At 40.4% G+C, this 22,827-nt stretch overlaps 1 protein-coding gene across 1 annotated transcript in view; it reads right to left on the bottom strand.

The window, feature by feature from the left end:
* MYO5C (myosin VC) overlaps positions 1-22,827 on the bottom strand; it is a 483,348-nt gene that overhangs the window by 59,936 nt on the left and 400,585 nt on the right. The window contains exons 30-35 of the mRNA XM_073568417.1: positions 14,933-15,026; positions 14,539-14,602; positions 12,425-12,521; positions 10,857-10,944; positions 10,651-10,749; positions 7,711-7,865 (exon numbers count right to left, since the gene is read on the bottom strand). Coding sequence (XP_073424518.1) covers positions 7,711-7,865; positions 10,651-10,749; positions 10,857-10,944; positions 12,425-12,521; positions 14,539-14,602; positions 14,933-15,026 — 597 coding nt within the window. The remainder of the gene's footprint in view (positions 1-7,710; positions 7,866-10,650; positions 10,750-10,856; positions 10,945-12,424; positions 12,522-14,538; positions 14,603-14,932; positions 15,027-22,827) is intronic.

The following is a 22,827-nucleotide window of genomic DNA, read 5'->3' as shown; positions in this document are numbered from 1 at the left end:
CCCAAAATATTCTTTAACTATATAAATAGTAAGAAGCTAAACAATGATAGTGTTGGCCCCCTTAAAAATAGTCTGGGTTATGGTTTAGAAGATAGGCAGGTTTCCTCACTGGAATAATAACATGAATCTATTGTGATTTAATTGGTATTATGTTCTGCTTTATTTATATACAACTGTTGCACACATTATGCTTCACATTTTTTATGTTATCTGATCATATGTGTGTTTTGTATCAAGCTTAACATCATATACTAAATGTGTGTATTGTATAACTGCTTATGGTTTAATAAACGAATTTAAAAAAAAAATTGTCTGGGTGAAATGGTAGAGGATGAGGAAAAAGCCAATATGCTAAATGACTTTTTTTCAACAGTATTTAAACAAGAAAATCCCATGACGGATAACGTGATCAGGGATAAAAATTCTCCATTAAATGTCACCTGCTTAACCCAGCAGAAAGTATGGCGGCATCTAAAAATCACTAAAATTTACAAATCCCTGGGCCCGTATGGGATACACCCCCGAGTACTGCAGGAATTAAGCGCAGTCATAGATAGACCATTATTTTTAATCTTTAAAGATTCCATAATAACAGGGTCTGTACCACAGGACTGGCGTATAGCAAATGTGGTGCCAATATTCAAAAAGGGGACAAAAACTGAACTTGGAAATTACAGTAAGTTTAACCTCAACTGTGGGTAAAATCCTGGAGGGTTTTCTAAGAGATACTTTACTGGAGTGTCTGAAGAAGAATAACCTCATGACCCAATATCAAGATGGGTTTACAAGGGACCGTTCCTGTCAGACTAATCTGATAAGCTTTTATGAAGAGGTAAGTTCCGGACTGGACCAAGGGAATGCAGTGGATATGGTGTACATGGACTTTTCAAAAGCTTTTGATACGGTGCCACACAAAAGGTTGATACTTAAAATGAGAACAATGGGGATAGGGGAAAATATGTGTAAGTGGGTTAAGAGCTGGCTCAGGGATAGGAAACAAAGGGTGGTTATTAATGGAGCACACTGGGACTGGGTCACGGTTAGCAGTGGGATACCACAGGGGTCAGTTTTGGGCCCGCTTCTTTTTAACAAATTTATTAATGACCTTGTAGGGGGCATATAGAGTAGAATTTCAATATTTGCAGATGACACTAAACTCTGCAGGGTAATCAATACAGAGGAGGACAATTTTATATTACAGGAGGATTTATGTAAACTAGAAGCTTGATCTGATAAATGGCAAATGAGCTTTAATGGGGATAAATGTAAGGTCATGCACTTGGGTAGAACGAACAACACTGGGCAAAACTGTCACTGAAAAAGACCTGGGTGTATGGGTGGACGACAAACTCACATTTAGTGGCCAGTATCAGGCAGCTGCTGCAAAGGCAAATAAAATAATGGGATGCATTAAAAAAGGCATAGATGCTCATGAGGAGAACATAATTTTACCTCTACTGTATATAAGTCACAAGTGCGACCACACTTAGAATACTGTGTACAGTTCTGGTCTCCGGTGTATAAGAAAGACATAGCTGAACTGGAGCGGGTGCAGAGAAGAGCGACTAAGGTTATTAGGGAACTGGGGGGTCTGCAATACCAAGACAGATTATTACATTTGGGGTTATTTAGTTTGGAAAATCGAAGGCTTAGGGGTGATCTTATTACAATGTATAAATATATGCGGGGACAATACAAAGACCTTTCTAATGATCTTTCTACTCTTAACCTGTGACGGGGACAAGGGGGCATCCTCTATGTCTGGAGGAAAGAAGGTTTAAGCATACTCACAGACGCGGATTCTTTACTGTAAGAGCAGTGAGACTATGGAACTCTCTGCCATATGATGTTGTAATGAGTGATTCCCTACTAAAATTTAAGAAGGGACTGGATGCCTTTCTTGAAAAGTATAACATTACAGGGTATATACACTGGTTTCCTTAATATTGCGTTGATCCAGGGAGCTAGTCTGATTGCCGTAGATGGAGTCAGGAAGGAATTTTTTTCCCCAATGTGAAGCTTACTGTTTACCACATGGGGATTTTTTTGCCTTCCTCTGGATCAACATGTTAGGGCAAGTTAGGATAGGATATGGGTTGAACTAGATGGACTTAAAGTCTTCCTTCAACCTTAATAACTATGTTACTATGTTACAATGTACGGGCACAACAATCGCAGTTTGAAATTTTCACTCAGCAACATCCACTGCTTCTTATTTCTGGAAAATACCCATAGAGTCTAAATAGTTACTACTTCTGTAGATAAATTCCCTCTGTATATGAAGTCAAACTATTTTAGGAAAATCTACGCTCCAGGAGGCAAATATCACTCCGTCTCCGTATAGCTAAGCAGTACCATAAAGCCACATATGGAGTGTCTACATTCAGCCGAAATTGTGGGACAAATTTTGGTGCCATTTTTGCCAATTTCCCTTGTGAAAAAGTAAAATCTGGAGCTACAACTAAATTTTGGTTGTAAAAATGTAATTATTTTTTCTTCACTGCCCAATTGTATAAAATTCAGTGGCACATCCGTGGTGTCAATATGATCAGTGCATCGCTAGATGAATTCATTGAGAAGTGTAGTTTGTAAAATGCAGTCACTTATGGGGGGGTTCTGCTGTTCTGACACCTCAGGGACTCTGCCAATGTGAAATGGCACCCTCAAACCAGTCCATCAAAGTATGGTGCTTCTTCCATTCTGACCTTTGCACTGTACCTCAAAAGTAGTTTTCAACAACATATGGGGTATCAGTGTACTCAGGAGAGGAGAAATTGTGCAACAATTGTTTAGATCCATTTTGTCCTGTTTTCCTCGTGAAAATAAAAAATTGTGGTAAAATAACATTTTTTGGTGAAAAATGTATATTTTTCATTTTCACGGCTCTATGTTATAATCTTCTGTGAGGCACCTGGATTTTCAAGGTGCTCACCACACATCTAGATACATTCCATGAGTGGTCTAGTTTCCAAAATGGATTCACTTGTGGGGGATTTCCACTGTTTAGGCAGATCACGGACAACATGACATCCACAGACCATTCAATCCAAGTCTACGTTCCAAAACGTCACTCCATCCTTTCTGAAGCCTGCTGTGTGCCAAAACAGTAGCTTTCCCCCACATATGGGGTATCTGAGTACTTAGGAGAAATTGCACAACAAATTTTGGTTTCAATTTTCTTCTGTTAATCTTGTCAAAACACAACATTTGGGGCTAAAAGAACATTTTTTAGGAGAAAATGTGACTTTTTTACTTTCACAGGTTAATGTTATAGCCTTTTGTGTACCACCTGGAGGTTCAAGGTGCTCATCACTTAGTTCCCTGAGGAGTCTAGTTTCCAAAATGGTGTCTTTTGTGGGGGGTTTCCACTGTTTAGGCACATCAGGGGTGCCAGCAAATTTTTCATTCAAAAGTGAAATGTCGATCATTCCATTCCGAGCCTTGCCGTGAGCACAAACAGTAGTTTTTCTCCACATATTGGGTATCGGTGTACTCAGGAGAAATTGCACAACAAATTGTACCATACAGTTTCTCCTGTCACCCTTGTGCAAATGCAAAATTTTGGGCTAAAAACATTTTTACGGGAAAAATGTGATTTTTTTTCTTCATTTTCACAGTTCAATGTTATAAACTTCTGCGAAGCACCTGAGGATTCAAGGTGCCCTCCACATTTCTAGATAAGTTCCCTGAGGGGTGTAGTTTCCAAAATGGTGTCACTTGTAGGCGGTTTCCACTGTTTAGGCACATCAGGGGCTCTCCAAACGCGACATGGCGTTCGCTAATTATTCCAACAAATTTTACATTCAAAAAGTCAAATGGCGCTCCTTCCCTTCTGAGCTCTGCTGTACACCCATACAGTAGTTTTCCGCCATATATTGGGAATCGGCATGCTCAGGAGAAATTGTTCAACAAATTTTGGGGTCTATTTTCCCCTGTTACCCTTGCAAAAATAAAAGAAATTGGGTTTAAAATAAAATTTTAGTGAAAAAATTGAAATGTTCATTTTTTACATCAACATTCCATTTATTCCTGTGAAGCACCTAAAGGGTTAATACACTTTTTGGTATTTTATGTCATATAGGCACCTCAAGACAATGCAAATGTGATTTGGTCCCTAAAAATGGTTTTGTAAGTTTTGCAGAAAAAAAGAGAACTCACTGGTGAACCTTTAACCCTTATAAGAAAAAAAATATGTTTAAAAATTGTGCTGATGTAAAGTAGACATGTGAGAAATGTTATTAATTATTTTGTATGACTTAACTCTGATTTAAGGGAATAAAAATTTAAAGATTGAAAATTGCTAAATTTTCAAAATTTCTGTCAAATTTCGTTTTTTTTCCCACAAATACACTTAAGTCATTTCAACGAAATTTTACAACTATCATGAAGTACAATATTGTTATGAATGAGTCACCGAGGAGGTAAAAACAAAAAGCAAGCTAAGCCCAGAAAACCGGAGAGGTTGGTAACTAGCGGATTGCAGACCCCTGATCCTATCCACAACAACTAGCAGTAGCCATGGAGCATGCCTACGGTGGTCCTAGACGCCTCGTCACGGCCAGAGAACTAAATAAGCCTAAAGAAAGAAAGGGAAAATCTAAACTGCCCCAGAGCAGACCCCAAAGCAATAGACAGCCCCCAACACGTATTGTCGGTGAAACAAGATGAAAACACAGACACAGATAGAAAGATAGGCTGAGCAAACGATGGGGCCTTCACTAACTAGAAAGGACAGGAAAGAAAAGCTGCTGTCTGCAATCACGCAAAAAACCCTGCCAAAAAAAAAGTCCAACACGTCTGATAGAAAAAGGCCCTGAAGTCGCTAGCCTTCAAATCACTATATCAGCACTCAGATATAGTCTGAAGACAGAGCAAAAGAGATTAACTGATCAGAGACAAAATGGGGATTCAGCCCAGTCCCAGCCAGGGCTGGCTGAACACAAAAACTAAATAAACCAGACAAAAACTCATATGAACAATAGCAGAGAAAACTTAGCTTTAGGAAGGCAGGAACCAAACTGGAAACCAAAAGCCACAGTCAGGAAAACTCTCCAGCAAGAAACTAGGGAGTCAGCTGCCTTAAATCCAATCAGAAACTCCTGATGTCCAATCGCAGTCCTCTTCCTCAGGTGGCCGGTCTCTGCCATTTAGATCAGCTTCATTACCTCCCTTCACCAACAGAGGGAGTCCAGATAGAGAACTCACTACTCCTCTGTCAGCACAGCCAGCTCCATAACCCTCACCAGAAGCCAGAGGCAAACCCGAAAATGAGCTCACAACACAATATGTTACAAAAAACTTTCACAGAATCAGTGGGTTCCATTGAAGCATTCCAGAGTTATTACCTCATAAAGTGACAGTGGCCAGAATTGTAAAATTTTGCACGGTCATGAAGGCGAAAACAAGCTTGGGGGGTAAAGGGGACAATCCCTGTTATTACTTAGGTATCATAGTGTCCCCTGCTTTTATATGGCAGAAAAGAAGTACCCAGCGTAAATCAGCTTCTGCTCTGGAGAACTCAGAATGACAAGGTATTACACAACACTCATTAATTTTAAATGAGCACCATGGAGAAATCTGGATGGCTTGGCTCTTGTCTTACAGGTTGTCTCCCGTCTTTCCCAATTTAATAAAGTATTGTAGACTAGTCGGTCAAAAACAACATGAGAGCGTTTACAAATTTTCATTTTTATTAAACTATGTGTTGTTTTATCTATTTGCTGATAATCCTGAAAAAGTATCTGAATAGTGTTACTATTGTTCATTTTAATGGTCTTGTCCAGCCTTTGGAGTACATGTCTGCAGTCACTGTGTGACAGCACACTTGTGAACTCTCACAATGTGCAGTGTTTTCAGGAGTCGGGAGTGGGTAGTCATGTGACCACAAATATGCAATTTGCATAATTCCAGCCACATTCCAACTAAACGTGTCTGGCCCTGCTGGCCTTGCTCAGTCTGTGCGCTGTGAGTATTCACAAGTCTGCAGTCACATACAGTGACTGCAGATATACCCCAAGAATAGGCAAACTCTTTAACTATAAAGCTTTTTAAATGGTCAAAATACAGCAGAGTTTAGGACTTGAAGGTTGCCATGCACATTAGATTATGTTCTGCTGAGACCAATGATTTGGCCGGTATCAGCTGAACTTCTAATGTGCATTATGTGGGTAGCCCATGTTTGTTCGGACAATGATGAGAGAAAAAAAGATTGGGCTTTATTTATTTCATCATGTCTGATCCTTTTATTTTCTCTGGAGATAAACCCCCCAAAAGTGACTGGCAGTGGTTTATTCCCTTCTCTGTGTTCACGACATATGCACACATAGACAAACTTAAAATAATAAAGGAAAACTACTACTCTGTTTCCCCCGAAAATAGGGCGCCCCCTGAAAGTAAGGCATGCTAGGGGGACCACTGTGCCTGCTAATATAAGGCACCCCCCCCCCGAAAATAAGGCATACCTTGTTCTGTGCATGGGGCATGCAGTTGTGTCTTGCTCCCGCTGTCCGGTGCCTGCCACTGCAGCTGCGCTGTTCGCAGGAGTTAATCACAGCCTCGGAGCTGTGTGCCGATCTCCGCCCATGAGCCCTGCGCCAATCACAGCGCAGGAACCATGGGCCAGCTGATGTCATCCATAGCCTCTGATTGTTCCTGGGCTGTGATTGGCCCAGGGCTCCTGCTCTGATTGGCCCAGGGCTCCTGCGCTCTGATTGGCCCAGGGCTCCTGCACCACCAAAGCACTGAAAGAAGCACCGTGGAGGAAACCAGTAAGAAAGTGAAAGTGTGTGTGTGTCTGTGTATGGGTGTGTGTGTGTGTGTGTGTGTGTCTGTATACGGGTGTGTGTGTATGGTACACACATGGGAGGCTGCAGTGGGATACTGTGATAATGGGAGGCTGCAGTGGGATACCGGGATGATGGGAGGCTGCAGTGGGATGATGTGGGATGATGGGAGGCTGCAATACTGTACTGTAGAATGATGGGGGCTGTAATGGAATGATGGGGGTGCTATATTAGGGACTGTAAAGGGAAAATGAGGGCTGCAGTGGGATGATGGGAATATTTGGGGCTGCAAAATGATGATGGGGCTGCTACGGTAAAGGAACTGCTGTGGGTGATTGTTACGGTAGCGGTACAGTGTCCAGAAAGTGTGTGGGAGCCAGGCAATTACAGTACCGTACCGTAGTGTGTTACTTTGATTTGTTGTCTGCTTTTCTGCTGAACGTTCTATCACATGTCTGACTACTGGTTTTACGCTACAGAACGTTCCTTATGTAAGGATAGAGCGCGCTGGAATGTTTCTCATGAAAATAAGACACCCCCCCCGAAAATAAGACATGGTGCAACTTTTTTCGGGGAAACAGGGTACTATTAAAATCTACTAAACTGATTGTGGACATTAATAAAAGGGTCTACGTTTTTCTGTAAATTTGTTGGAACAGTAAAAAGTAATGGAACTAAAGTGAGACTTATGTCACCAATTCTTCTCCATCCCCTGCCGCTGGTCTCTTTGCGCCCATACACAAGGGAGAGATATATTGGTGCCATTTTCCAAACAAGTGCAAATGATTGATAATTAATTAAGTTTATACATTTGGTACTTTGCTTTGTAACCTCTAACCGATTCGACCTTAAAGAATGACATCATATTTACATTATCACTTGTAGAGAACTCTATAACATTAGCCTTAAGAAAAGATGATGATCTCACCTTTATAACCTGCTTAATACCATTGATAGAAGCATTCATTAAAGATTTGATTCTTTCAGCATCATTTATGTAGTCAGTGTACCGAACACACATGAAAAGGATGTGGGCTGGGAGTCCTGGTATCATATTCACAACGACGCCCCTTGGTTTAATATCTGCCATAACGGAAAATATGAACGTATTAGTCACATGGCACACAATCACATATGTCTTAAATTTCTCTGATGATTGCAATAACCACGATTTCTCTTTTTGGCAGACAAAAGACATCACATCGACTAATTAATAACAACCTGTTCTTGTCATCCAATTACATCAAATTAGTGATGAATAAAAGTCCAGGGAATCACTGAAAGTGATAATTACAATGTAAAAGTTAGCATATTGCATATTTTACTACGATAAGGCTTTGTTCACTGGCAATGTGGCTACTATTAGCTATTCAAGCCACAACACTGCCTTCAAATAAAATATCCATAAAATAAAAGGGAATATGAAAGTATGCTACTAATGCTGCCTCAGATGCAGATGTGAACAGAGCTTCCATTTTAAAAGTGATGTCTATATTACTGTGATCTCTGATTAGACAAAATAGGAAATAAAGGAAAAATGCTGTAGGGCACAATCGATTTTGAATACTTGGTATAGCATGTGCTTTCGTACGACTCTCTGGTCTAAAAAGCACCCTCTCTGAGAGATCCCTGTTCCAGTGTAGATGCTTATTATTCAGTAACAGGAAAGATGTATATCTTTGTACCGTGTTAGCCAGTAGATAAAAAATATTCAGAATTGAGAGTCCTCAGTGGTTGATACCTTTTAATGGCTAACTGAAAAGATGGTAAATTGCAAGCTTTCGAGACTACTCAGGTCTCTTCATCAGGCATTGACTAATACAAAATCTGAAGAATCACATATTTATGCACAACACAGCACAGAAATATTGCAATAGAAAAGACAAGTGACGTGAAGCAGAACTATCATTATGGGAGAGTGATGGACAGTTATGGCCATAAATATTGGAACAGTTCATAGATAAGGAGTATGAAAATTTTAGATTGGGGTCTGGTTCTGTGTTGTGATGCCCCCACAAGGTCTTAGGGGCAAATTCCTTAATTGATGTAAAAAGACATAAATCCATGCGACACATTCATTCCTGTTCTGTGTGTGTCAAAGGTCGTCATGAGTTTATACTCCCAGACCCTTCAGTCTCTCTGAGATTTGAAATTACCTTTCAATACAAGTAATTTCAGATCTATGGTGCTGTGATCAGGCATACAAAAATGTTTTGCCACAGGTAGAACCATTGTTTCTTCTCTTATTGTGTGGCTATGAGAATTCATCCTTGTTCTCAGTTTTTGCCCGGTCTCCCCCACATATGGACCCCCAGTTGGACATTTAGTACAAATAATTAAGTACACCACGCTAGATGTGATGCAGCTGAAAGTACCTGGGATCTTGTAGTCCTGATGTGAGTTAGGGATCTTTATCTTGTTCGTAGTCATTATAAATGGACAGGTTTTACATTTTTTCTGGTTGCAAGGAAAGGTTCCTGCAGCTGTTGGAGAGGACAGGGAGCTTCTGACAATGATCCTTCTTAGATTTGGGGGCTGCCTAAAACACAGCAGTGGGGGGGGTTTGGAAAAATAGATTGTAATCGGGCATCTTTTTGTAGTAAAGGTTGTAATTTCCGTGCAGCTACCCTTAGCACTTCCAGATTTGGATTCTAGGTGACTACTAGAGGCACCCGATTTTTTCGTCTTTAGGTTAGTAATGTAGCAGGTGATTCCTTGACATTCTGGTGGCTCTTGTAATTTGGTTGTAAATTATTATTGGATGGTAGCCCTGATTCAAAAAGGTCTTTCTGACGCAACCAAGGTGTTCATCTCTATCCATGGGGTTGGAACACATACGATTGTATCTGATGGCTTGGCTGTAGACAATAGAGTTTTTTATGTGTTTTGGATGGAAACTGTCCCATTTAAGGTATGCTGGACGGTCGATTGGCTTCTGATACGGGGATGTGTCTATTTAATTGTTCTTTAGCTTAATGATGGCGTCCAAAAAGTTAATTTCAGTGCTGGAGTAGGCGCCTCCCAAAGAAGTAGTGCGAAACGCGTGTCGGGCAGAGGGACGCCCAGGGATTCCCACGTGCCTACCACTTGGTAAAGTATGCCCTGTTCTCATAATCATCTTTGTACCTGAGGGACTATTAGTGCAGCATATACTCTATACATAGCAGCATTATTGGACTCACTGGTAAGTATGACACTTGATTCCCTGTTGTTTTTTAATGACATGCATCTTTCTGCCGACTATATTGAAGCAGGTCTTTGGTCTCTTAAGACCACTAATTGTTATTCTAAATTTGCTGCTCATGTTACAATCTGACATTGTGATTCTATATAAGCCAATTGCTTAATGTTTACATGTTTTGCACCTTAATTTCTTAATCATTTTAGTATTTACATTTATATATGGGATTGGGCTATGCTATATTTATAGCTTTTGCATTGGGATACCCTATGGTTTTATTGTCCCTCTTTTTATGGTCTAGCACCTTCTCTTAATTGTGATTTTTTTTAAAATGTCTTATCAATGAAGAAATTGTTTTATTCAGAAGTACCATTTTTTGGGACCATTATTTTCATTACTGGCTAACCATTTGAGTAATGAATTAGTTATTTGGTGGTACATCGACCCATATAGTTTACGGGTTTTATTACTTGAGGCATTATTTTGTGATTAAGATTTCCTTTTAAGCATTTGCCAAACAGATTATCATATAGAAGATGACCAATTTCTTGCTGATGCTGTGAATAAGGAAATTAGAGCGAGAACGTCTCAGCCAGTCCTGAGCCTGCTCAGAACATTTAGATGTCGTTATATATCCTATTTGTGTTTTCTAATAAAGAAATACACTAAGACAATTATTCCACTTACCCAGAATTAGATTGCCAATGAGTTTAATTTCATCTTCTGATGAGAATTCCAGCATTCCCAAGTAATCCTTAAAAACACTGGGCATATTTGTTTGGTTTTCTGTGAAATATTTTTTCATATTATTAATACTAATAATAACATCATTAATAATAATACACCCTTAGTATGATATTCATATGTAAGAGTGGGTGTTTTAAAAGACATACCTGTTTCCATTGTTTTTGTAAGAGCTTTGATTTGATCTTGGAGTTTTTTAATAATTCTGTCTTTTTTATCCACTTGCTCTTCATAATCCTTGTAAAAAAGAGATCTATAAGTGTAAATTAGTACTTCTAATAGGATAACCACAACAACGTACGCAGCAGCCAGGATGATGGATTTTACATTTCGGAACTGATTGAATCTTAAAAGTTACGGAGCAAAAGGGTAGTCTCTATATCAAAGACTCAGAATCTCACATACTATTGGCAATCATGCATAATAACGCATTTTCTGCTACTTCATACATTTTTTCAGTTTAACCCCTTACCAACATATGACATACAGTTATGACACATGCTGACTCCCTGACATTTCCCGGCAGATGTTGGTCATGATAATCAGCCATAATCTGCCTCTAACAGCCGTGGGTGGAGCAGAGATCTGCCTTCATCTGTTAACCTGTTAAATGCTGCTGTCAATCTCTGACAGCGGTATTTACTGTGCGCCAGTAGGGGGGCACATCATTTCATGAACAAATGGATTACCATGACAGCCTGTCATCTGCTGAAGACCCCAGTGCCTGCATGACGGTTCTACCGTGAAAGCCAGTCTGTAGCTGATGTTCATAGGAGACAGTGATTTTCGCTACACACAGCAGTACTGTAGTATTACTGTGTATTCTACAAGCAATCAGACGATCGCAGGTTAAAATACCCTAAAGGGACTAACAAATACAGTAGAAAGTGAAAAAAAAAGTTTTAAAACTATGAAAAAAATTTTAAAAAATGTAAAAGTTCAAATCACCATCATTTTCCACCCATTAAAATATAAAGAAATTAAAAAATATTCATATTTGGTATTGCTATGTGTCCATAAAAGTCTGATCTATAAAAATATAAAATTAAATTACCAGATCAGTAAACGGTGTAATCAGAAAAAAAACTAAATGCCAGAATTACATTTTTCAGACATCGCAACACTGCAAAACAAATGCAATATGAGGCAATCAAAACAGCATATCTATCCCAAAATGGTATCAATAAAAATGTCAGCTCAAGGGGCAAAATATAAGTCTTCAGACAACCCTATCGACCAAAAATTTAAAACATTACGGGTCTTAGAAAGTGGCAACACATGGAATTTTTTTTTCTTTACAAATTTCAAATTTTTTTTACACTTTAATAATAAAAAAAACAAACTACCGTATACATGTTTCGTATCTCTGTAATCATACAGAATTGGAAAATCATATTGCCAGATCATTCTTACTGCATAGTAAACATGACAAATTTAAAAAAAAAGAAAGAAAGAAAACAGCTGTGTAACTGCACTTTTTTAAAAATTTTGCAGCATTTGGATTTTTGCCCGCTTTCTAGTACAGCACATGATAAAACGAATGATGTCATTCACAGTACAACTTGTCTCGCAAAAAAAATAAGCCCTAAAATTACTATTTAAGGGAGAAATGCAAAAATTATAGCCCATGGAATAAGGGGAGGAAAAAACAAAAGTGCAAAAAAGGAAAATCGCCTAGAAGGGAAGGGGTTAAATTCCTGAACTCAGACAAACATACCTCAATATAAAGTTCACTTTGCTCCATTAAATGAATGCTGACCTCATTACCCTTCAACTCTTCCTTTTCCAGTTGTTCTGTATGTTTCTTTCTAAGTCTGAAAGAATATAAGTTATTGGCATACTAAACTTGCTCCCATTAAAATATATGCAAATAGTCAGTTCGGAGAAGAGGACAGGAACTCTAGTGCCACCTATTAGAGGTAGAAATCCTAAAAGGCAGTTTTAACCATTTGATTAGACCCTTTCTCCAGCATATTGCATATTGAGCTTATAAAACTGGTCAAATCATGAAATAGTAAAACATATTTTTACTTTTGTATTTTAATCTGTCCCCTCTGTTGCGGAGATATTAGCTTGTAAAGTTTAGGTTATAATTTATGTAATAGCTCAAATGGGTGTTACCAGAGATTTGTCTCTGGTCGCTTGTACTTCTTCCCTTGCATGAGGTTGACAAATCATAAGCAGGTAGCAACACAAAGGAAAAAAACCACCCTCCTCTCCTCACTGATATCTGCAGCTACTGTGTAGACATGCAGCAGAGCTGAATTTTGAATCATTAGAAACCCTTCTAGAGCTTATGCCATGTCAGTCAGTGTAGCAGAAAGATGAGAGCTGACAGCATTGCTGCTACTACAGACAAATCTCATTTTTTGCCTCTCGTCAGTGGAAAGCACGAGAACTGATTGGAGGAGTGTGAGACCGTTGATAGAGGGTCAAAGTGGTAAAGTTCCCATTTGCGGAGAGAGTCAAGGTGTGGTAGTGAGACTAAGGGTACCGTTACACTTAGCGATGCACCAGCGTTCCCGACAACTATATGGATCGCTGGTGCATCGCTAAGTGGTCACTAGTGAGCTGCCAAACAGGCAGATCTCACCAGCGACATAGCAGCGGTCGGGGGTCGCTACTTACCTGTCAGACGCGGTAATCCTGATGTCCTCCCGCCCGCGTCCACGCGCCGCTCGTCGGCGCCAGCAGGAAGCGCCCGACGAGAAATGGTCCAGGACATTCTCGTGCGATCAGCGATAATCAGCGGGGGAGCCGGTCGGAGGTAAGTATCACATGTAGCGATATCGCTAGCAATATCGCTGCTGCGTCACAATATCAGTGACGTTACAGCGATATTGCTAACGATATCGCTATGTGTAACGGGCTCTTTATAGTTTATGCAATGATTTTCTGGAAATTTAAATATGCCAGTAGTCTGTTCAGGGAAGAAGAGAGGAGGAGGACTAGCAATTCTACAAGTCAAAATTGACCCTTAAAAGGGTCTTGTCACATGACTTAGGATAGGAAGTTAAAACCAGGAACTCCAGTTACAGACTCATGTTTTGGGGTTTTTGCCCCTTTTTATAGCAGGGGAGCTGGATAGCGGGGTGAGAGGATTTTGTACTAACGTCTGTAAATGGAACTTTTAGTTGGGCTTCCTAATCTACATCATCTGGCAAGACCCTTTAGTGTGTCGATAATGACTTTTAGAATTGCTAACTGCAATAAGTGGCACTAGAGTTCCTGTCCTCCCTCTCCCCGGGGCAGAGTTGAATGTCCTTATAAATGTCCTTATGCAAACTTTGTGCTCTCCACAAAGAACAACTTTACCCCTTAAAGCCCCATTAAAACAGGTGCACATATTATTGTTAATACATTGTAAATAAATCGTCATTTAAAAGAAGATTGAAACTACAACCTTTTAAAAACATTGAGATTTACGGTATTATAAACCTCAACCAGGTAACTATATCTATAAAGTCTAAGCCAAGCAGAAGTACAGGAAAATAAATCACTGGAACTTCGTTTATTAAACGCACATCAGGATTCAACATTTCCCTAATCACTTCTGCTTGAAATTTCTACACTTCTGCTTTAAAGCAGTAACTATACCAGAAGTATGAAAGATGACTTTCTTGATAAATTGATACACCTGTTGCTAGATATGGATAATGCAATGTAGCCATTATGGCAATGCTTCAGTCCAGAAAGTGCAAAATAATGATGCCAGAGTCATAGGAATTTTATTATAGACAAAGAGACCACCAATGACCTCGCTGTCACCAAAAGAGCCAATGTCTTTGATGGAAGCACAAGACATACACAGGAAAACTTGAAATTACTTACTTCTGAGACATGTCTTCTTCTCCCTGGTGGAAATATTTATGGTTGGATATTTTTTCTCCATTGTCTGCTTGGTGACATATCCAATTCATGTATAACAAATAAAAAAGGATAATTGAAAATTATGTACACACATTATTTTTTAAATGAAATAAAATAGTAATGAAGTAAAAGAGGAGTCAAGGAGTTAGTTGCCTCATCATCTATGATGGGAACAATTGTCAAGTTTCACAAATGCTCAACTCAGGGTAAATAAATAGTAGGGTCGCCATATCATCTAATGTGAATGTTTAATAGGGAATAGGACTTTTCTCTAGATCTTAGTTTTTGTAAGCACATTTTATTTATCATTTACTCCAGAAAATATGCTACATTAGAAAAAATAGTATTACAGTACCTGGCATTTTCATATTTTGTTCATAAAGACAACCTTGAAGATCCATGTTTTCTTTCTCAAGATCGGAAATCTTAGTATTGAGAGATTCTATTATCTTGAAAGTAAAATAAAGAATTAAAGATCAATAAACAAAATGTCAGCATTTTGTGTGTAAACTGTAAGAGTATTCTGTATAAAATAATTATAATGGTTATGTCTGGCTTGTTCTTACCATATATTAAAGAGCCTTTTGCAATTTAGTATAAAGTGATGTAGTTACATCTTTTTGTGTTGGACCCATGGTAACAGGTCAAGTCAACCATATGCTCCATGTATGAAATGTTACTGTTGGCAGCTATCTCTCCTGATTCCTTTCAAAACATGGGTGCCAAATTGATTGGACAAGAAGTATAGACACTGAGGGGAACATCTGATTACAGATTAACGTACAACAATTATGACTGAACCATAACACTTGCACGGGGAAGAACAAACCAGATGAGATGTTAAACCTGAACATCTCAGGTTCCTATACAGACTAGGCAAATCCCTAACTTGACTCTGATTTGTCCCTGCCTGAACACGGAGGTTGGCACCTTAAAATTAAGCAACACTGACCCCACTCAACATCAACTGACCCTGTGTGTCCTTAACGGCATCCTCAAACATACATAGATTGTATCCCAAAATAACAACAGAATGTATTGCACACAGACAGAGGGTGAGGCACAGGGCTAAGGACGTATTCACACATTCATGTGGGAAACATGGAAGGAAAGTAATCCAAAATGACTTTTGGTATAGGTGGAAATCCCCAGACCCTAAATGTAAGAAAATGGGAAAAGTCCTGGGAAGGGAAATACGCAAACAAACCACAGGGGAAGCAATAGAAAACATCTCAGCAAGATAATCCTTCATTGGGGAGCTGAGACTCCAAACATTCATCTACCTTGGAATATAGCCAGCAAAGACTGCATGTGCCAGGAGAGTATAAATATCCCATCCAAAGATGTGATAAGACAACCCAAAAGACTAAGAAAAAAACCTCTACACAGAAGAAAAACAACAAATCAAAAGAAAGACATTATCAGCAGGTGGACAGAGACAACACAGACTGTGGTCCAACAGAGACGCAAAGTCAGAGGTCACCGGATTGAACCCTCGAGTAGAGCCATGACAAAAACATAATGACCTATGGGAGACCAATTGACATCAGGCATATCATAACACTATGATACGCCATGACGTAATGATATTGCACAGCTCTGTGGTTCATTTAGGGCACTGAGGCTGGGTTACAAGTCCTATCTTGCAATGAAGCACCATCATTTTATAAAAACATGGATGCCTCAGCGGTGAGACCTCCATGGATTAGATTAGAAAATGATAAAATACAGTGGGAAAAAAAAGTACACACATCCCTGTTAAAATACCAGGCTTTTTTCATGTAAAAAAATCATAATAATAATAAGAATATTTTCAGAAATGTTTCTACCTTTAAAGTCACCCATATATCTGTACAATTCAATTGAAAAATAAACTGAAATCTTTTCAAGCGGAAAAAGGAAAAAATAAGTGTATAATGTGGTTGCTTAAATATGCACACCATTAAACTAATACCTTATTGAAGTACACCTTGAATTTATGTCAGCTTTCACTCATTTTGGGTAGGAGTCTATGAGCATAGCACATCTAGAATTGGCAATATTTGCCCACTCTTTCTTGCAATTTCGCTCCAAATTTGGCAGACCGTGTATACAGTGCCCTCTTCACATATAATTACAAATTTTCAATTGGATTCAGGACCGGGCTCTGACTGGGCCATTCCAAAACCTTGATCTTCTGGAAAAGCCATTCTTTTATTGATTTGGAGGTATGCATAGGGTTGTTGTCATACTGATAGGTGAAGTTCAACTTCATTCTCTCTATAGCAGAGGCCTGAAAGTTTTGTTGCGAAATTGACAGCTATTCGAAACTGTTCTTAATTCCTTCTACCTTGACTAAAGCCCCAGTTCCAGCTGCTAAAAAAATCCTCAAAGTATAATGCTGCCTCCATAACGCTTCATCGAGGGATATTTAGGGGTAGTTAGTAAAGATGAGCAAATTTTTCCAAAAAGTGATCGCCAAACATAAATTTGGCACAAATATGTCACATTCGGTTTCGTGATCTGAAACACGAGCAAAATGTTATGAAATTGGAAAAAATCGGTAACATTTGGTAAAAAGTACGGACAAATATTTGTTTTGCCACTAAAGTATTTTCTGCACTTTGGCTATGATAATGGTGGTGTATCATGAGCATGGGACACGTGTTTGATGACATAAGGGGGTTTGCAAGGCTCAGAGGCGTGGCATGCTTGTATGCAGCATTTTTTTTTCTCTAACTTTAGGTGTGCATATTGCGGCTAGCCAAACAGGGCGCAGGAAACATCCACAATCTCCTGACACAACAGCTTGTTTCATTGGCTGCTGAAATCACATGTCCCTCTCCATACAGTATAAAGAGCGGACATATTGTTTCAGCGCCATTTTGACAGTGTAGCAGCACAGAGAGGCTGCTCCTGAACCTGGCATTGTTAGCAGCTAGACATTAAGTAGCTAGCTAGTCGGTTGTTTCTTACTCAGATAGTTTAGCTACGCAGTGTCCTGTGTTGCTGTGAAATCAACCTTTCATATATATATATATATATATATATATATTGCCATTATTTAGGTCCACAGACAAACACAGCAGGGCACATGTCATACAAGTGTGTTGTGCACTGCTTCTATTGTGCTACATGCACGAGTATACCGTTCTAAATCTTATTTCTTCAACTAGCTAAATGTGAAACAACATGCCATATCACACTTTGTCATTTAGTGCTGTAGTGACATTGTTCTGTGATTTGAGCTGTTGTGCATAAAGAAATATTTTTGGGGGGCAGTTGCTACCGTGATTTACCATGTCATATCTCACCTTGTTATTTAGAGGTGGTGAAATTCCACAGTGTGCACAGCTTATACACATTAAAAAAAATAAGAGTGTTCTCTGTTGTAAAACGTGATAAAGTCCGCTGTATCCCACGTTGTAATTTTTGGGTGTTGAAATTAAGCTGTCTGCAGACATCTCGCACATAAAGAAAAATAATTTTTTCTGTTGCTAAATGTGATACAGCCCACCATATCCCACATTGTAATTTTGTGGTGGTGAAATTATTGTGTTTGCGTTTTACAAACGTGATACAGTAGGGTAAATACTATTTTGAAATTGCTAGGAGCATATCTTCTGGGTTATACAGGTGTCACCCACATTAACAAAAAAAAATTCAGTTACTAACATTGTACAGTAGGGGACATCTCACTTTGAAATTGTTTGTAGCAATTAATATATGTTATAGGGGGCTCATACACAGGCCCCCCCAAAAATTCTTCTGTTACTAACATCATACCGTAGGGGACATCTCACTTTCAAATTGTTTGCAGCATCTAATCTGTGTTATAGAGGTTCTATCCACATGCCCCCGAAAAATTCTTCTGTTACTAATGTCATACTGTTGGGGACATCTCACTTTCAAATTGTTTGCAGCATCTAGTCTATGTTATAGAGGGCTCATCCACTGGCCCCCCAAAAAATCTTGTGTTACTAACATCATACAGTAGGGAAGATCTAATTTAAAAATTGCTTTGAGCATATCTTCTTTGTCATACATGCCTCATCCACACTCAAACAATTATTTCTTCTGTGACTAACACGAATCAGCACGCCATATTTCACCTTATTTACAGTTGCTGAAATTCAGCTGTTTGCAGAGCTGGTGCAGAGTTTAAAATCTAATTTTTTGTTGCTAATATTGTGCTCCTACCACACTATCTGAGCAACATGACTGGGAAAAAATGAGGTCGTGGTGGAAGAGGGATTAGGCTTGGTGTTCAAGGTGTACATGGGGTAGGTGGTAATGTTTGTAAAAGCACTAGTTAACCAACAACGTCACGTCCTATATACAAAGACAACTGACAACTTCTGTTACTGGACGGGCTACTCCACTACCTTTCTTTGGCAGACACACAGCGGTACGTACGCCTTGTTGATGAGGCACAGAAAGAGTATGTGCTCCATGGGATGGCAAGCGCAGTTTCAAGTGGCCTCTCCTCCTCTTCCTCCACCTCAACATCACACCCAGTAAAGTCAACAGAGGTGGCACCCAAATTACACTTGCTTCCCCCCCGTCACAACTCGCCAACCGTACAACTAACTGTAAGGAACCACAGATGAGTGAGTCTGAAGAGCTCTTTACACATTCTATGCCATGGGCATCAGAAGTGTACTCAAAAGCTTCACAGTCAAGAGGAGGAAATCTGCACCGATGCCCAAATTTTTTTTAGCTTGGATCCGAAGCAGGACAAAGTAGGGTCCGAGCAGCATGCTGACCCTTGTGACCAGACTTTTACCCCCAGGGTCGATGTGACCCTGATGAAACTCCGATATCTGAGGCTCACGCGGACTGTACTGTGCTGTCAGGGCAAGAAGAGGAAGAAGGAGACTCCAAGGGCAAGGAATGTCATAACACAGAGAATGATATTGATGAGGTGTTAGATCCCAGTTTGCGTGAACATAGAGGCACATAGCTGAGTAGGTCATCTGAGGAGGAAGACGAGCAGGTTATGTTGCATTGTATGTCGCAGACACGTAGTGGTGCAGCCACTATGAGCAATGCATCCTCAGCCACAACTGTGGCTGTGACAAGCAGCCATTACGGATCTTCAGCTTGTTTGCAGGGGTGGCAAAGGTTGCCTAGCCTGGGTCTTTTTTGACCCCACAAAGGATGAGACAACTCACGTAATCTGCCAACTTTGAAAAAAAAACATAAGTAGCGGGATAAAGTGCAATAATTTGACTACTACATGTATGAACCTACACATGCGCTATCAACATGCGTTACTCTGGGCATCCCACGGCGCAAAAATGCGGACCAGTGGACCTCAACAACCATCAGCCGCCTCTTGCATCAACACAGAGGTCTTTGTCCATGCCAGTTAACAGGTTGATATGTGATGTGCCGACATGGTGGAATTCCACTCTGCATATGTTGCAGCGACTGTGGCAGCAGCAACGAGCCCTGACGCAGTATGGAGTGGGCACAGATTAAGTATCTCTGCACCCTTCTGCATAGTTTCAAAATGGCTACTAAGATGGTTAGCGTTGATGACGCCATCATCAGCATCACTATTCCGGTAATCTACATACTGGAGCAGACTTTGAATAGCCTGCGGCAGGAGATGGTGGTCATAGAAGAAGAGGAGGAAGCAGAGGAGGATGCGGAAGGGATAACATTGTCTCCAAGTTCCAGACTGTCGTCACACAGGCATGTGTCAAGGGAGGGTGGATTACGAATATGCAAATAAAATCCGTGGAGCCTCATTTAAGAGTCTCAAACACGGGACTAGCCAGATCTTCCTCCAGGGAAGGACCCAGCCAAGGGGTGGCTCCTTTTGGAAACCACCATTACCACCATATTAAGTGGCCCTTTAAGTCAATATCCAGATCTTTATGAGTTTACAGATATGACAAGGGAAATACCAAGGCCAGGTGTTATGAATGGGTCACTGAGGAGGAACAACAAAAAGCTAACTCCCAGAAAATCAGAGAGGTTGGTAACTATGCAGATTTCAGATCCCTGATCTTAGCCACACAACTAACAGTAGCAGTGGAGCATTCCTACGATGTTCCAAGATGCCTCGTCACTGCCGGAGGACTACATAAACCTAAAGCAAGAAAAGGGAAAACTAACTGCCCCAGAGCAGACCCCAAAGGAATAGACATCCCCCACACATGTATTGACGGTGAAGCAAGATGAAAACACAAACACAGGCAGGAAAATAGGCTGAGCAAACGATGGGGCCCGACTAACTAGAATGGACAGGAAAGGAAAGCTGCAATCTGCCAAAAAACCTTACCAAAATAATGTCCAACACGTCTGATAGCAAAATTAACCCTGAAGTCACTAGATTTCTCCCACTATATCAGCACTCTGAAATATTCTGAAACAGAGCAAAAAGAGGCCAATCTAATAAAGGACAAAAAGGCAAATTGGCAAATACAGATAAATAGGAGTGGAAGTTCAGAATAGCCCCAGCAGAGGCAAGCTGACCACACAAGAAACTGAATTGACCAACAAGCGCAAGTGTGAACATTAGCAAAAAAAACAAACTTAACTTGAGAAGACTGGAAGAGAGCTGAAGTCCAAGACCTGAGAAGCAGACTGAATCACCAGCACCAGGATAGGGCGTCGGCTGTCTTATACTCAGTCTGATACTCCAGAGATCCAATCGTTATCCTCCTCATCAGGTGGCAGATCACTACCACTTAAACCAACCTCACTACCTCCTGTCACCACCAGAGGGAGAACGGAAGGAGACCTCTCAACTGGTGGAGCAGAAAATGAGCTCATAACAGTACCCCCCCCTTGAGGAGGGGTCACCAAACCCTCATCAATGCCACCAGGCGATCAGAATGGGCCCGGTGAAAAGCACGAACCAATTTATTGGCATGAATATCAGAGGCAGAGACCCAAGAATTATCCTCCTGGCCATAACCCTTCCATTTGACCAAATACTGGAGTCTCCGTCTAACCAAACGAGAATCCAATATTTTCTCTACCTCATATTCCACATTGCCTTTAACCAATACAGGGTCAGGAGGTGCCGCCACAGGAACTACTGGCTCAACAAACCTCTTCAACAGTGACTTGTGAAATACGTTATGGATTTTGAACGTAACTGGAAGAGCCAATCGAAAAGAAACAGGATTAGGAATCTCCAAAATCTTATAAGGTCCAATAAATCTGGGCTTAAATTTTGGAGATGCAACCTTCATAGGAATATTCTTAGACGACAACCAAACCATATCACCCACTTTAAACCGGGGACCAATGGTCCTATGCCGGTTGGAAAAACGCAGGACCTTTTCCTGAGAGAGTGACAACTTATCCACCACTTGGTCCCATATCTGCTGCATTCTCACAACTACAGTGTCCACACCTGGGCAGGACGAAGATTCCACTTGCCCTGAAGAGAATCGAGGATGAAACCCAAAATTACAGAAAAAGGGTGACATCAAAGTGGCAGAACTAGCTCTAACCAGCGGCCAAGGGCAAAAATGAGACCCAATCATCTTGATCAGCAGATATAAAACATCTTAAATAAGACTCCAGGGTCTGGTTTGTTCTCTCAGTCTGCCCATTGGTCTGGGGATGAAAAGCGGAGGAGAAGGATAACTGAATTCCCAGATTGGAACAAAAGGCTTTCCAGAATCTGGAAACAAACTGGACCCCTCTATCGGACACAATGTTCTCAGGAATCCCGAGTAACCGAACCACCTGTTGTAAAAACAAGGGTACCAACTCAGCAGAAGATGGCAACTTTGGGAGTGGTACAAGATGGACCATCTTCGAAAATCTATCACAAATCACCCAGATAACAGTCATTCTCTGAGAGACAGGAAGATCAGAAATAAAATCCATTGAGATATGGGTCCATGGCCTCTTGGCCACCGGCAGGGGCATCAGCAACCCACCAGAACGAGAACAGGGTTTAGACCGAGAACAAGTCCCACAGGACTGTACAAAATTCCTGACATCACGAGATAAGGCAGGCCACCAAAACGACCGACTCACCAAATCTCTGGTACCAAAAATACCCAGATGACCAGCCAATGCGGAGCAATGGACTTCAGACATCACTCTCTTTCTCCACTGGTCAGGAACATACAATCTTCCCATAGGGCAACGCTCAGGTTTATCCTCCTGAAATTCCTCCAGGGCACGTCTCAAATCGGGCGAAATGGCAGAAAGAACTACCCCCTCACCTAGGATAGTAGTAGGCTCGGTCACATTAAGAGAATCAGCAAAGAAACTCCTAGAAAGGGCGTCTGTCTT

The sequence above is a fragment of the Dendrobates tinctorius genome, unplaced genomic scaffold, assembly GCF_039654945.1.
Source record: "Dendrobates tinctorius isolate UK_male_01 unplaced genomic scaffold, ASM3965494v1 ptg000022l, whole genome shotgun sequence".
NCBI classification, from domain to species: Eukaryota; Metazoa; Chordata; class Amphibia; order Anura; family Dendrobatidae; genus Dendrobates; species Dendrobates tinctorius.
Note: the sequence above shows the minus strand (reverse complement) of the source record. Positions and strands in the feature narration are given on the sequence as shown.